Source organism: Ictidomys tridecemlineatus, chromosome 5 (assembly GCF_052094955.1).
Source record: "Ictidomys tridecemlineatus isolate mIctTri1 chromosome 5, mIctTri1.hap1, whole genome shotgun sequence".
Lineage (NCBI taxonomy): Eukaryota > Metazoa > Chordata > Mammalia > Rodentia > Sciuridae > Ictidomys > Ictidomys tridecemlineatus.
Window position 1 is genome coordinate 176488993 of NC_135481.1, and position 15871 is coordinate 176504863.

The 15871-nt window shown below is 48.2% G+C and overlaps 1 protein-coding gene across 3 annotated transcripts in view; it reads left to right on the plus strand.

The window, feature by feature from the left end:
• The window catches only part of Dnmt3b (DNA methyltransferase 3 beta), a 38502-nt gene that overhangs the window by 3194 nt on the left and 19437 nt on the right, over nt 1-15871 (plus strand). Inside the window, exons 1-4 of one of the 3 annotated variants that reach the window (XM_078051610.1) lie at nt 5411-5470; nt 12465-12630; nt 13634-13695; nt 15143-15250. In XM_078051610.1, the coding sequence (XP_077907736.1) occupies nt 12471-12630; nt 13634-13695; nt 15143-15250 (330 nt within the window). In that variant the 5' untranslated portion in view covers nt 5411-5470; nt 12465-12470. Of the gene's footprint in view, nt 1-5410; nt 5471-12464; nt 12631-13633; nt 13696-15142; nt 15251-15871 lie in introns of those variants that run through there. The other 2 variants (XM_078051608.1, XM_078051609.1) reach the window with 2 other exon arrangements.

Consider the following 15871-nt stretch of genomic DNA (forward strand, 5'->3'; position numbering starts at 1 on the left):
GTTGCTGAGACTTTCCTACAACTTTGCAATCCTCCTGCTTCAGCCTCCTGAGTAGCTAGGATTACAGGTGTGTGCCACCAGGCCCATCTTAGAGCTTGCTTTTAGTTGCTCATTCACTAAATTACTTGGGGAGGGGGGCTAAGTATTGTTAGTATTACTTATAAGTATTGTTAGTATTACTTAAAGCCCATTGTCCGTAGGGTCAGAAGCTCAGGGTTCAATAAACCTTGAGGGACCTGGGATCCTGCTCAGTGGTAGAACACTTGCCTAATATAATAGCATGGGGCCTTGAGTTCATTACCTACCTGTGTACCCCTCCCTCCATCAAGCAACATTCACTTTGTGTGTGTGTGTGTGTGTGTGTGTGTGTGTGTATGCATGCATGCATGTGTGTGCGCGCGCTGTTTGGTGCTGGGAATTGAACACAGAATCTTGAGCATGCTAGGCATGCCCCCCCACCCCTGAATTTTTTGATATGAATAAAAATCATTTACAGTCTTTAGACATTTGGATGTGGCCTATAATCTCACCATCCCACCTGAAAGCCAGGACCCAGGTAAGCCTTGCCTAAGCAAAGGGACAGGTTGTGAGGAATGCAGAGTGGCAAGCGACTTAATCTCAACCGGATTCTAGGGCCCAGCAGTCACCATTGGGTTTGGCTTCAGGGCAGACAGGTCACTGTTAGAGGAAAGAGAGATTTAGTTGACAAGATCACTGGCTTCCCTCCCTTCTTAGCTGCTTGGCTTGCGCCTGGCCTGGTCTCATTACTTCACTCACAGATTTTTTTCATTCATTCATTCCAATAGTGTGGGCTGTGACCTCTCCCCCTTCCTCACCCACTTTCAATGTTCTCCTTCTGAGGATTGAACCCAGGGCCTCACATGGCCAGGCAAGTGCTCCACCCCTGAGCCACAACTCCAGCCCTGCTTGCTTTTTTTTTTTAATAGTATTAGGAATTGAACTCGGATGCTCTAGCATTGAGCTACATCCCCAGCCCATTTTTTTGTTTTATTATACAATTTTTTTTTGTACCTGAAATTAAACTCAGGCACTTAACCAGTGAGCCACATACCGAGCCCTATTTTTTGAATTTTAGAGACAGGTCTCACTAAGTTGCTTGGGGCCTCAGGGATTACAGGCATGCGCCACCCTGCCTGGTCTTATTATACATATAACCTAGCTCTTTGCCTTTTATTTTTCCTACTCAAAACTAAATTTTCCATAAAATTGTCTTTTATAACCTTTGAAAATTGTGAGAGCAATGAGTAGCCTTTGGGATTGTGAGCAGGAAATTAGAAATGCAGTTCTCTTAAGACTGATAGCTGGGGGGCTGGGGTTGTAACTCAGCTGAGCGCCTAGCACAAGCAGGACCCCTAGCACAAGCAGGACCCGGGTTCCATTCTCAGCACCACATAAAAATAAAGGCATTGTGTTGAGTCCATTAAAAAAAAGACTGATAGCTGGGTGTGGTGGTGCACACCTGTCATCCCAGCAATTGAGAGGCTGAAGTAGGAGGATTAGTTAAGAGGCCAGCCTCAGCAACTTAGCAAGGAAACTTGCTAAGTTTCAAATAACAAAGACTGGGGATGTGGCTTAGTAGTTAAGCCCCTTGAGTTCCATCCCCAGTACAAAAAAAAAAAGGTTGATGGGGGTAGAACAATTCAGTGAGAAAGGGAGGAAGCTGAGGGGAAAAGTTTCCTTTTGGGAGAGGTGAGAGGTTGCTGCTGACCAGGTGTTTGTCTGAGGGGGTCCAGAAGAGGGTTGTAATTTCCAACTCAAGTTTGGAGAAAAAGTCTTTGGTATAGAAGCATATCTGCCATATCTGCCTTCCTTGTGGCAGAGGAGATCACCATCTCCCTGTAGATTTCTGTGCTCATAACAGTTCTCCATCAGATGTTGAATCCCCTGGCTTGATAGAGGTTTCTTGGAACTTCATCCTTATATTATACTTTATGGGTGATATCCTAAGCTTCCAACCCCTCTCTTTGAACTTGTCTCCATCCCCCCCCCCCCCAGTGCTGGGAACTGAGCCCAGGGCCTCCCACATGGTCTGTAAATGCTGTGCAAATGAGCTACATCTCCTGTGTGTGGTGGCACTGGGTGTTGAACCCAAGGCCTCACACATGCTAGGCAAGTGCTCTACCTGGGACCTATGTTCCCACCCTTTCTAAGATTCTAATTCTTTTTCAGGGTCTTGCTGACTTTCCCAGCCTGATCTCTAATTTCCAATGCTCCTGTCTTTGCCCCTGCCCTCAAGTCACTGGGCTATAGATGTGTGCCATCACGCCTGTCTCCATTACGCTTTCAGTATATTTTTTTGTTTTCATTTTTATCATGTGTTGGTATTGGGTGGGGTCAGCATTATACTACTGAGCTACACTTCCAGTCCCATTTTCTTTCCTTTTTTTTGTTTTTGTAATGGGGATTGAACCCAGGAGGTGCTTAACCAAGGAGTTTCATTCCCCAGCTCTTTTTATTTTTTGAGATGGGGTCTTGCTAAATTGCTTAGGGCCTTGCTAAGTTGCTGAGGCTGGCCTTGATATTTGAACTTCCTGCCTTAGCCTCCCAGATCACTGGGATATTAGTCATGTGCCACCATGCTGGGGCCTGTTTTCATTTTTTAAAAAAATATTTTTAGTTGTAGATGGACTCAAACTATTTTTTTTTGAGTGTGTGTGTGTCTCACACAAGCTAGGCAAATGCTCTACCACAGCCACAATCCCAGCCCTTGTTTTTATTTTTAATGTTTAATTGTTGAACGTTAAAAATTGTTGAACATAAAAAATTGTCAAATTCCCATCTATTGTCTATGGGACTTAGAAACTGGCAAATTTGGGCTGAGGATCTAGCTCATTGGAAGATTGGCATGGAGGTGTCCCTGTGTTCCAATCCTAGCACCACCCCAAAGCAACCACAGGAACAACATACAGGGTGAACATTTTTGTGGGGCTATAAATGGAAATTGTCTTTGGGTTTCCCTTTAAAAGGTATCTTATTTCTAGAGCTGGGAATTTTTTTTTTTTGGGGGGGGGATAGCAGGGATTGAACTCTGGGGCACTCAATGACTGAGCCCCATCCCCAGTCCTATTTTGTATTTTGTTTAGGGACAGGGTCTCACTGAGTTGCTTAGCACCTGGCTTTTGTTGAGGCTGGCTTTGAACTCCTGCCTCAGCCTCCCAATCCACTGGGACTACAGGCAGGTACCACCCTCCCCAGCTCAGAGCTAGGAATCTTCTAGGAGACTTAGGCCTGGCAGCAGGGCAGAGCCAATCCTGGGGAGTAGAGTTCTCAGTCTGCCATCCTCCCTAGGCCCAATCCCAAGGAAAAGGCAGCAGGGTTGGAGATTGTCTGCAGAAAAGTCTGGGGAAGGGCACTGGGAGAGGAGGGGCCCTCGTCCCTTCCATCCCCCAAGCAGCCCCACCTTCTCAGGTAAGTTTTAGCAGATCCTTAGTTGCTTCCTGGTGTGGGTGAGCTGGACAACAGCTGGGGCTGCAGTCTAGGCTTTCACCAGGGACCCACCCACCCCCACACCTGTTCCTGAAAGGTGGTATTGCTAGCAGCCCTGGCTCTCTGAATCTGGGCTGTGTGACACTGGAAGCTGGAACAGTGGGCATTACCTTGTGAGCATCATGAAGTTGTAGCACTCCACAGGAGACCCTGAAGGTGAGCAGAAAGAAACCAGCTCCTGAAGGTCTTGGGGTGTTCTGCATAGATCTGTGAGTAGAATGGAGTTTAGAGTAACTGGGCGGTATTAAATATGTTGGTCTCTATGACCTGAGACTATGTAGCTATCAGTGAAATACTGTTGCACTGAAATACTGTTGCAAATGCTTTTTTTTTCCTTCTGGCACAAGGGATTGAACCCAGGGGTGCCTAGCCACTGAACCACATTCCAGCACTTTATTTATTTTCTAATTTGAGCAGGGTCTCACTTTGCAGCCTGGCCTCAACCTTGCAGTCCTCCTGCCTCAACCTCCCTCTGCCCTGGCATTACAGGCAAGGGCCACTGCGCCCCTCACAAAACAGACCTCTTCCTCCCGCTGGTTGGAATCTGCTAAACTGGCAGGACACAGAGTGTGTGGGCTACTGTGCTCCTGAGAAGGTCAGTGCCAGTGATATAGGCCTGATTGACAGCTAGGTTGAGGTGGGCAGATTCAACCCCTCCCCAGGGAATTTGGTCAGTTTTTAAAAAGTTTATGAGATGCCATGGGCTCCTTGGTCAGCTGATTGCGTAAACCATTCACTCATCTGTCGACCTTTATTTTTGCTATTTTTTTTCTTTGAATATAACTTGTCTAGTTTTTGTATTGGGAAAAAATTTGTCTTCAGTATTTAATGTACAGGACCTTTCTGGTTGTGGGGGGGGAATATAAAAAAGCCCACCAACAACTACAAGCTTCACATTTATCTGTTTGTAAAGCTGAGATTTGCTCAGCCAAGGGCAGGAGTGAACACCCCTAATCCCAGCTGAGGCAGGAGGATGGCAAGTTCAAGGCCAATTTACCAAGACCCTGCGGATGTGGCTCAGTGGTAATGGGCCCTTGGTTCTGTCCCCAGCTACAACAAAAAAACACAAAGGGGTGGGTGTCCAAGGCGCCTTTAAGGAAAAAACAACCTGCAGTAAGGTTGACAGGCTTCCCTGGAAGGTGGGAGCACTCACTCTGTCACTCTCCTGCCAGTGACTAAAGGTGGTAGCAAGGAGGACCAGATCCGGACCAGATCCGGTGACCCAGCATTGGCCAGCATGCCTGAGGCCCTGGGCTCTGTCCCCAGCAATGCAGAAGGCAGTAGCTCCAGCCAAGCGTGGTGGCACATTCCGTGGTACCATCTGCATGGGAGACTGAGGCAGGAAGGCCACTTTAGTCCAGAGCAGCCAGAGCCGCATAATGACACCTCAGGAAAAGGTGCAAGGACCAACACAACAGGAGTGAGTCGACACTCATGGAGTGAACATAGGCCTTCTATGGGTCTGATTTTCTTTCAGGAAGAGTAGTAGATTCCTACCTCATGCCAGGCACAAATAATTAGGTTGATTATTCAAAGGAAGAAATATTTCTTGGATGTGAGTTATCTGGCTTAGGGCAGTGGGTTCCCCCACAAGTCACCTTCCTGAGCCATGATTTTTTATGGGAAGAAAAACTGCACAGAAGGGGCTGGGTTGTAGCTCAGTAGCAGAGAGCCCTTACCTAGCCCAGGTGAGAACCACATAAAAACTAGAGGAGCCAGGCACATCAGTAATCCCAGCTGAGTAGGAGGCTGAGACAGAAGTTCACAGACAGCCTAAGCAACCCCCTCCAAAATAACTAAATAAAATAAAGGTTAAATCCTTTAAAAAAAATTTGCCCAGGGGAACATGGCCCATTAACAAATGGGTTGTATTATGCAGATTTCTTTTTCTAAAAATAGCCCCTCCCAGTTGCAGGTTGACAGTGGATCCGTGGCATTCAGTTCACCCTCTCCTCTTCCTGAGGTGTGTATGGTTCTAGGGATTAAACCCAGCATGATCTGCATTCTTAGCTTTTGTATTTATTTTATTATTATTATTTTATTTTGGAGATAGGGTCTTTCTAAGTTGCTGAAGCTGATCTCAAATTTGAGATCCTCTTTTCTGAGCCACCTGAGTCACTAGGATTTCAGGTGTGCACCACCATTCCTGCCTCTCCTATTTTTTTCTCCAGCCCCTTTTCTTTTGAGACAGGATCTTGTTATAGTGGCTGAACTTGACCTCTGACTTGTAATTGACCTTGCCTTGCTTTAGTCTCCTGCCTTTGGGGAAGTACAGGTATGCACCACTGTGCCCAGTGTCACTTCCCTATTGATGACCATTTGTGGACTTCACTGGGACAAGCAGGACTTTGGATCTTGGTGAGAGCTTTGAGCAGGGTGGATTCCCAGCAGTGTAGAATCCCGTGTGATGGGACAGGGATGCTTGCCTTGGACAATGTCAAGATTGCCCTCACACAGGCTGAGTGGTCGTCTTCACTGCACGGGTGACTTGAGATTTAAGGCATTTTCATCTGTAGCAATGGGTGCATCACATTGCAAGGTCAGAGGCCTTGAGTTGGCCTTCCAGAATATTGGCCTCTTTGCTGTGCTTAGACCAGGGGGAAGCAAGGCAGAGGGCCATAGGCTCTGGTTTGGCAAAGGGCAGATGGTGGGAGGAGTGGACTTTAGTCTAGGTTGTCTTAGCTTTTCAGTCTGTGTTCTTGGGATTATTTTTTTTCCTGTGAATTTCATGAAAGGTAATATTATAGCTTAGGTCAATGACAACATTTGGTTATATTTTGGTGTCATCTCTATTCTGCACAAGGTTGCTAGGAGCATCCTCATAGCCAAATTTTGTAAGATTTCCCATATTGGCAAATTCTTTGGGAATTCCAATTAGCATGCTGAGGCCTGCCTTTTGCTATAGGATGACAGGGTGCTTGTGATCATGCCCCAGGGGCGCTGAGCAATCCCCAGACACCTCCTGAGGCTGGCAGGGTGAAGCCATGCTGCTTTGGCAAATTTTGGGGGGCACGAGCTAAGGGCCTCCTGGGTAATGTACGCCACCCTCTGCCACAGCCAAGAGCTTATCCCTCTGAGACAGAGCTGGAGGAATGGTAAGAGGGGAAGAATCCCCAGGGTGTAGGCTGTTTAACCCCTGTCCTAGTGTCAGTCCCCTATTTCACTTGGGAATCAGCTCTCCCTTGCCCAGGCCCTGCAGGCAAAGGGATGTTGGAAGTAGGGGCTGTGGGGATCCTGCTTTGCCTTGGGGGGGGGGCGGTGGCTAGAGGTGAGGCGGAGATCTCAAAGGCACCCCTTCCACCCACTTTCCCCTTCAGGCCCAAGGACACCCTCCATCCTGCATTGTGAGGCTTAATTAATGCAATTAACATTTACAAGGTGCTCTGAGCTAGCTCTGCTATGCTGCCAGCCCACGGGACATGAATGACGTCAGCTTTATTGCAGGGTTGGAGGGGGCGTCCCTGGGTCTCCCCTGTTGAGCCTAATTGGGAGCCACTTACTCCCCCTGTCTGCCACATTGCATTTTAGCATGTCTGACCTGGTCCAATGCCACTGCCCACCACCGAATCACATGCTGGACCCCAGCCTCTGGGAAAGGGTCAAAGTTCACACATCTCCTCTCTAGGTCAGGCAGCCCCCTCCTGTGAAAGTAAACAGGAGTGGACCCCGCCTCTGGCGCTCATCACTTTCATAATTCCTGTCTGCCTTGTGTCAGGGTGCAGTTAGGCAAGTGCCCTGGGCTGCCTGGGCATGAGACTTGGCACTGCCACTTTGCTGGGTGACTTAACTCCTCTGGGCCTGTTGAAAGCAGTTTGACAATGGAACCTGCCTTGCGGGAGGAGGTGGGGGTAAAAAGATGTTTGTAGCAAGATTTTCTGCCTACAGGGACCTTTTGGGATCACTTAATCATTATTCATGTGAAGAATGGCTGAAGGACACAGCAATGTCCTAAAGCCAGCAAGTCTACCACTCTGGAAAAATCCCTTAGGGAGATACCACCTCCTTCCAGAAAGTATAATCCTCAGCTTATCCTCCAGGATGTTCATATCAGGTAAAGCAGGTGGCTTGTGATGTCGGCTGGTCACATTATCTGGGAAAATGCCAACCTTGAGTTGTTGGAGGCCAAGGTGAGGAACAAGGGAAGAGAGGGAGAGATTTATATCTAGCATTAGATAAAATGCTGTTTCTTTTCTGGGATTAGACCAGGAGCACATAAAACCACTGAGCCACTCCCAGCTATTCCCTACCCCCCCCCCCCTTTTGAGACAGGGTCTCACTAAGTTGCTTAGGGCCTCTCTATGTTGCTAAGGCTGGCCTCAAATCTATAATCCTCTTGCTTCAGCCTCCCAAATCTGTGATTATAGGCATGCACCTCCACACCTGGCACAAATGCTATTTTTTTTTGGGGGGGGGTGGGTAACTGAGGATTGAACTCAGTGGTGCCACATCCCCAGCCCTTTTTGTTACTTATTTTGAGACAAGATCTCACTAAGTTGCTGAGAGTCTCTCTAAATTGCTGAGGCTGGTCTTGACCATGTGATCCTCAGCCTCCCCAAGTTGCTGAGATCACAGGCAGGCGCCATGGTGCCCAGCTCACAAATGCTATTTCTGCTGCTCATTTCTTGTGTCCCTGTTTCTAAGAGCATTTGATCAAATTTGTATGTTCTTATTTAACATCCCTGGACGTTGATTATGTCTGATTTCTCTCTTTTGGGGGTTAGAGGTTAACCTAGAACTCCATGTTTATTAAGGTTAACCTGCTACTGAGCTTCACCCCACCCATGTTGTGTGCCTCAGTTTCCCCATGCCAAATAGGGGTAATAATTCCAGGGTCCCTGGGGTTACAGGCCTGCGCCTCTGAGCCTGAGAGAGGGGGGGATACATTTTAATGATGGGTGCAGGTCCTGGAAGCTGGCGTGTCCTGTCTGTGCGCACAGTTGTGGCTGTGTGGCACTGAGGGTGTTAATTTCATTACAAAGCCAGGGTACGGAAGTACAGAGAAGGAATGTTTAATGAAATCCCTCTGGGGCATATCTTTACCTGCCTAGCTCATCCTGGGCACCCAGGTAGAGGTGGCGATTTTAGCAGGTTCCAGACCCATGGATGTGTGTCTAGAAGCTAAGCATTTCCCTAAATGCTGAGATCTGGCTCAAAGTTGTTTTTTTGTTATCTTCCTTTAGCTTCCAGGGTCCCTGGGGTTACAGACCTGCGCCTCTGAGCCTGAGAGAGGGGGGATACATTTTAATGATGGGAAGTGTGCTACCCATATTTCATGTGGACTGGCAGGCAAATGGGTACTGGTCATGCCCTGGGGGGAGGCCTAAGGTAGTTAATTAGCAGCTCTGGGCTTCAGGGTCCACCTAGGCCTAAGAAGAGGGACACTTTTTGTTGACTTCTTGTTGAGTCAGTTAGGGGCTGTCTGAGGGACTGCGTGAGAAACCCATCCGGACCCTGGGCCCTGGAAGCAGAAGTCATGTCCTTCAGTTGAAGCCTCTGACACCCTCCAGCTCCTGAGGGCAACCTGTGTGCTCTCCTTCTCCCCAGAGAGCTCCTTGAAGTGGCAGATGGGGCCACCCACCAGCCATGCCGGACCACTCAAGTTTACTTACTTAGTTCACTGATTTGGCCTGAGGTGAAATGTTGAAATTAATTACAATTCCCAACTACATTCCAGCAGCTTTTCTGAGATTCTGGTTAATTGGTCTCCCTAGACCTGGCCATAGGTCAGCAGCCTGTTCTCTTCCAGGTCAGGGTGGGGGAGAAGGGCTGAGTAGCAGCTGGTGGGTCTGGGGTGGTAGGGGAGGAGGTTACCTGTGTGGGGGGAAAGCCAGAGCCCAGAAATGGATCCATATATATAGACTCATGGGCCACACAGGGCAGAGTGAGCCCAAGTGCAGTGTATCAGATCTCCAATCAGAACTCTGCTTGTCTAATGTACTTATTACCCAGGGACCTTGGTAAAGTCTACTTAAAATCCTGATCAGCAGGTGTAGGACTCTGTCTTAAAATTCCTTGGTTGTAAACAGTAACCAGGTAATGCCAGTGCAGCTGTTTCAAGGGTGTGGATCCTGGGGGCACCTGGGGAATACCAGAGGTCTGGTGGCCCAGAGCCCAAGCTTGGGGAATGGGCAGGTCTAAAGAATGGAATTTATGCAAATCCACCTGGGGGCGCCACGGACCTCTTCTTACTCCCATAGCGCCCCCTGGTGGAAGTGGTCAATACAGCCAGCAGCCAGGCTGCCCCAGGTGTTATTTCTAGAAGGTACTCTGGGCGGGGAGCTTGCTTGGGTTATCAGGTAGGGCCAGGTGAGACCTTATCTGTCTGCTTTTCCAAGGCAGGCCTCTAGGGAAGGAGCTGTATAGCTCAAACAGCCTCTAGAGCTGTTGAAATTGGAACCAGGGAGTCAGAGCCTTGCTCTGTACCGAGGCATTAAATTTTTTTAATATTTATTTATTTATTTTAGTTCTGACACAACATCTTTGTTGGTATGTGGTGCTGAGGACCCAACCGGGCCGCACGCATGCCAGGCGAGTGCGCTACCGCTGAGCCACATCCCCAGCCCAAGGCATTAATTTTTAACATTATTTATTATTAATTTATGTTTGTAGTGTTGGGAATTGAATCCAGGGACACTCTACCACTGAAATATATCCCCAGCCATTTTATATTTTATTTTGAGACAGAATCTTACCACATTGCCCAGATTGGCCTCAAACTTGAGATCCTCCTGCGGCAGGCTCCTGAAGCGGGGATTACAGGCTCGCGCCATTTGCCCAGTGCCTAGACCCGGCTCCTAGGCTCTATTTTTTTCGAAGTGAAGGTGGATGAAAAAGAACAAAAGCCAGTGAGTTTGGACATTGGGGATTTTACCCAAGGATGCTTAACCACTGAAGTACACCCCAAGTTCCCCGGCTTTTTTTGTTTTTGTATTTTTTTTGGAGACAGGGTCTTGCTGAGTTGCTCAGGGTAGCCAAAGTGCTGAGGCTGGGGTTTGGACTCCTGATTCTCCTGCCTCAGCCTCCCAAACCTCTGGGATTACAGGCGTTTGTAACCGCACCCAGCTCCAGTGGGTTTTTAAATTTTTTTTAATTTTTGTAGTTGGTCCACATGCCTATATTTTATTTTATTTTATTTTATTTTTTTTTTAAAGAGAGAGTGAGAGAGGGGGGAGAGAGAGAGAGAGAGAATTTTTAATATTTATTTTTTAGTTCTCGGCGGACACAACATCTTTGTTGGTATGTGGTGCTGAGGATCGAACCCGGGCCGCACGCATGCCAGGCGAGCGCGCTACCGCTTGAGCCACATCGCCAGCCCCCTTATATTTTATTTTTATGCAGTACTAAGGATCAAACCCAGTGCCTCACATTTGCTAGGCAAGTACTCTGCCACTGAGCTACAGCCCCAGGGCCTCCAGTGACTTTTTGAAATGAATGAATGAATTTTTTTTTGGTATTAGTGTTTAAACCCAGGACACTTTACCACTGAGCCTCACCCAGCCCTTTTTATTTTTTCTTACTAAAATGTTGAGGTTCTAGCTAAGTTGCTGAGACTCTTCTCTAACTTGTTATCCTCCTGCCTCAATCTCTCCAATTAATCTGGGGATTATAAGCATGTGCTGTTGTGCCCACCTGGAAATTTGTGATTTAGGCGCCATGCCCTGAGACTTTAAATATGGTCTGTACCCAATAGTGGCCCTTTTTTATGTACTGCTGGAGATGGACCCCAGTGCCTGATGCATGCTAGGCTTTAACACTGAGCCACAACTCCAGGCACCCCCCTCCCCTCTCCCTCTTATTTGTTTGTTTGTTTATTCATTCATGCACAACTGGGGATTGAACCCAGGGACTCCCACATCCTAGGCAACTGCTCTACTACTGAGGCACATTTCTAGTCCTTTTTTTGTGTGTGTGTTGCTGGGGATCAAATGCAGGGCTTCATGCATGCTAGGCAAGAAGTGCTTCACCACTGAGCGGGGTGTGATCTACCATTGATGCTTGGATGTGATTTTGACTCTGGAGATGAACTTCATTTACCAGTTTTCTTTTTGCATAAAATGAGCCCACAGTCTCCCTGGGAGAGAAAGGTGCAGACTCTCTTGTGTCCAACAAATGTCTAGTGCTGGCTCTGTGGAATGGGCCACACTTGAGCTTCCACATTCCATGAGTGGTGTCTTAGCTGATTGACCTGGTGATACTGCTGTGACAGAAGGGACAGGGTGGGGAGGCCAAGCCTGGGTGGGGGTGTGGGGCATTCCTCTCCTGTAACTGCCCAGGCTCTGCTCCTGAGCCTCCTCCATCCTTGTCTTCTTGGGAACTTGGGACTCCAAGCCCCAGCTGGTGAGGGAGGAGGGGAGTGAGTGACAGTCCAGCAGACCAATGGGCCCCTGAGGATGGGGTTAGGCGGGGCTTGTGCTGCCATGGAGAGGAGAGAAGCGGTTCTGTGGGGGAGGAGGGGGCGGTGGGAAGAGGACCTGGAGATTGAGGGGAAGGGAGAGAGCAAACAAAGGGGTCAGGAGGGAAAATAATGCTCTGGCTTCCTGAGGCCCTGCAGAGGCTGGGCAGGGAGAAGGGGCCAGGGGCAGAGGGACCTGAGGCTGGCGGCAGGCAGGCCTGGCCAGCTAGGTCCTAAATGGCATTGTCTGAAGGGGCCAGCTATTTGCACAGAGCAGCCTGAGCCTCAAACCCCAGCCCCAGTCCACTCTTCTGCCCGGGTGCTGGCATCTGAGCCTTCGGGGCCGCCTGGCCACATGGAACCAAGTCCTGAGCCTCCGAGTTTGGTGAGGGGGCAGACTATGGGGGGCCGTCTGGGTGGGGTCCTGGGGTAGGATGTCATCCTCAGATTGGGTCATGGGTCCTCCCTTGGCCTGAGGACATCAAGCCACTGGCGGGAAGATGGGGGCTGTGCTAATCCGTGCCCCTGCCTCCCTTCCACTACCCATTCTGGCCTTCTCCCACAGGAAACCATGAAGGGGGACACCAGACACCTCAGTGAAGAGGAGGGCGCCAGCGGGAGGGAGGACTCCATCATTCTCATCAACGGGGCCAGCAGTGACCAATCCTCCGACTCCAAGGACGCCCCTTCGCCCCCCATCCTGGAGGCTATCCGCTCGCCCGAGATCAGAGGTGGCCAGATGGGAGTCAGGGGGGGTCAGGTGATACCCTGGGCGGGTGCTGCAGACAGACCTGAGCTCTATCACAGCCCAGAGGATGTGGCCAGCCAAAGCCCCTCCTTCTCCCTGCCTCAGCCCCTCCCATTCCTCCCCTCAGCTGGGACTCTGAGGGGAGGGACACTTAGCATGCTCTCCTGTCCTTGGCCACTAGTCATAGGGTGATCCTGCCTGCACAGGCTAAGATTCTGGCCCATCTACAGTGTGACCCAGCCCCTCTCCCAGGCCTGTGGTTGGGACTGAGGCTTGCTTTTGCAGCACCCTCCCTGCGGCACTTCCAGACCTCCTCACTAGGCCTTCTGCCTGTTTTGGGTTTTCCCACCGCCCACCCCCATCCCTTCCTGTTCTGTGCTGTCCTCTAGAACTTTCTGTTAATGCAAGAGTGACAGTGGCCTTTTTCTGCATTGTTAACCCTAATAGCCACATGTCTGTGTTTTGGATATGTGGCTGAAAGGGCAGATGCAGAATTGTTGACTTTTTTTGTACCAGGGATTGAATTTGGGCACTCCATCACTGAGCCACATCCCCAGCCCTGTTTGGTATTTTATTTAGAAGCAGGGTCTCACTGAGTTACTTAGTGCCTCCTCATTGCTGAGGCTGGCTTTGAACTGGCAAACCTCCTGTCCCAGCCTTTATTGATGGATTTTAGTGATGCCTGGAATCTGATCCCAGGGCCTGGTGCGGATGCTAAGCTAGTGTCCTACCAGCAAGGCACGTGACTTCCTCATTTAAATGCAGTTCTTGGTCACAGACTCAGATGGCTCCCCTCAGAACTGTTTTGGATCTGATTTTGTTTCTGTGCCTTGTTGCTTATGAGTCCATGGAGGGGACAAGAGTACCGAGGGCCTGAGAGAGAGTTCATTCCCGAGGCAACATGGTCCGCAAGATCTCAAGCCACAGCCATCAGCAAGGCTGTGCTCTGGGCGGGGCCTGCTCCTAAACTCTGCTCTGCTCCCTAGGCCGCAGATCCAGCTCCCGCCTGTCCAAGAGGGAGGTCTCCAGCCTAATCAGCTACACTCAGGTACTTTCCCACGTTCCCCTTCCAGGACATTAGCTATAATATTTTTATCCATCCAGTAGGTCTCAGAGGCTCAAATTGCTAATGACAAGTGAAGCTAATCTTTTTTTCCCCCCCCAAACTAAGTTGAGAAGTTTTGTTTTCCTGAATGCTTCCTGTGTATGAAATTATTTCTTAACCTGGACAGCTATGACATAATTCATAATTCTTCTTTTGTGTGTGTGTTTGTGTTAGTAGGGATTGAGCCTGGGGTGAGTTGTATTCCCAGCCCTTAGTGAGACAGGCAGGGTCCTTCCTAAGTTGCTGAGACTGGCCTCAAACTTTCCATCCTCCTGCCTCAGCTTCTCAAGTCACTGAAATTACAGGCATGCCCCACTGAGCCAGGCAGATTTTGTTTTGAAATTCATTTACTCATGAACTGTGGTTTTGATATCAGGTTATCTGGCCTCAAGAAAATTTTTTACAAGATTTTTTAAAGAATTGTTAGAATTGCTATAATATTAAAGATTTTACTTCTTCAGTTTTACCAACATCATTTTTTCCATCATGTTTGTCCTTTTATAATTAGTCTTAGTTTTATTCCTTGGATTGCTCTTTTTAGGATTTTTTTTTTTTATAAAAGATGGACACAATATCTTTATTTTTATGTGGTGCTGAGCTATAACCTCAGCCCATGGCAAGCCCTGGGGACAGTCATGAGCAGAAGTCGGTCAGTGAGCACACATCTTTCTGCGGCATCTGTTGTGATTTAGTGGTGGTCCACCAAATAAGGGATCCAGGTGGTGTCCAAAGGCTATGGAGGGTTAAGACGGACTGGATCACAGCCTCACGATTGCTACTGGGTTATCCAGTTAGTTATCAGTAAAAGTAATGAAATCCATCTGAGGATTTCCTGTGTCTAAGCTAAGCCTGTGTTATTTGAGGCTTGTTATAACCCTGTTGTGCTGTGAGGAAACATTATTCCAATTCTAAAATAAGGGGGATGGGCTCCATTTCAAAAGTGAGACTTTGAAAGCTTTAGCCACATCTGGCTACTCTTGGTTTCAATTTTTGTGCTCTTTGCATGTTGGGTGCAGCTGGAGCCTGCACTGGTGTCTTCATGACACGATTCTGGTTTGCTGGCAGTGCTTCTTGTCATTATATCAAGAAGTATCTCCAGTGAGCAGTTCTGTGCATTTTCCTCCATGTGCTGCGAGTGGTGGAAACTGTCCTGGTGTCCCTTGCTCATCATGGTGACCTCTCATTTTCCTTATCATGTCTTATTCCTGTGACTTGATGATTCACTGAGGTTTATCTTTCCTGTGATCCTGTGGTGAACTAATGCAAAAGCCTTTAGACAATATTTCTTGGTGTCTTTGCTTAATTTTATGAAGGGTTTCCGGGGATCCAGTCTTTAGCTACTTTGCTTGTGTGGCTTACATTGAAAAATTGATCTTATTCCTTCAAAAAGGATCTGACAGGGGAAGCAGATGGTGAAGGAGAAGATGGGGACAACTCCGAGGCTCCTGTGATGCCAAGACTATTCCGGGAAACCAGGACCCGCTCTGCAAGCCCAGCAGTAAGTCCCACACGCAGAGTCCAGGGACTCCTACCAGGGATGGGTCGATCCCCCTGGGGGGACATGGAAGACAGGTGAACAAATGTATTGAAAATTCAGGAAATCACAGCCAGACTCACGAATTGTCATAGTTTGGAGGTTTATTTCAGGTGCCATATCTTTTCTATGACAGATTTCAAGATCTTTTTTTGGTCCTCTCTTGAAAATGGTACTGATAGAATTTTATAAAATTATAGAATTTTCAGAGTAGACAGCTTACTCAGCTGTCAAGTCGCCTCCGCGGCCCTTGTCATTTCTGGAGATAGATGCTGTGGCTCTACCGTAGAATATAACATCTGAGGATGGGATGTCAATTAGCACCCATGATCCACCAGCCCCTAGAGACTAGGCAGACACTGACTGACTGACTGACTTCTCGAATGGATTATAATCTCATTTTCCAAGTTTAATATGTGTATTTAATTTAGTTACGTATTAAATTTCAATATGGGGGATTGAACCCAGGAACACTGGGCTACATTCCCAGCCCTTTTTAATTTGAGACAGGGTTTCCCTAAGTTATTATTTTTTTTTAAAGACAGAGTGAGAGGAGAGAGAGAGAGAGAGAGAATTTTTTTTTTA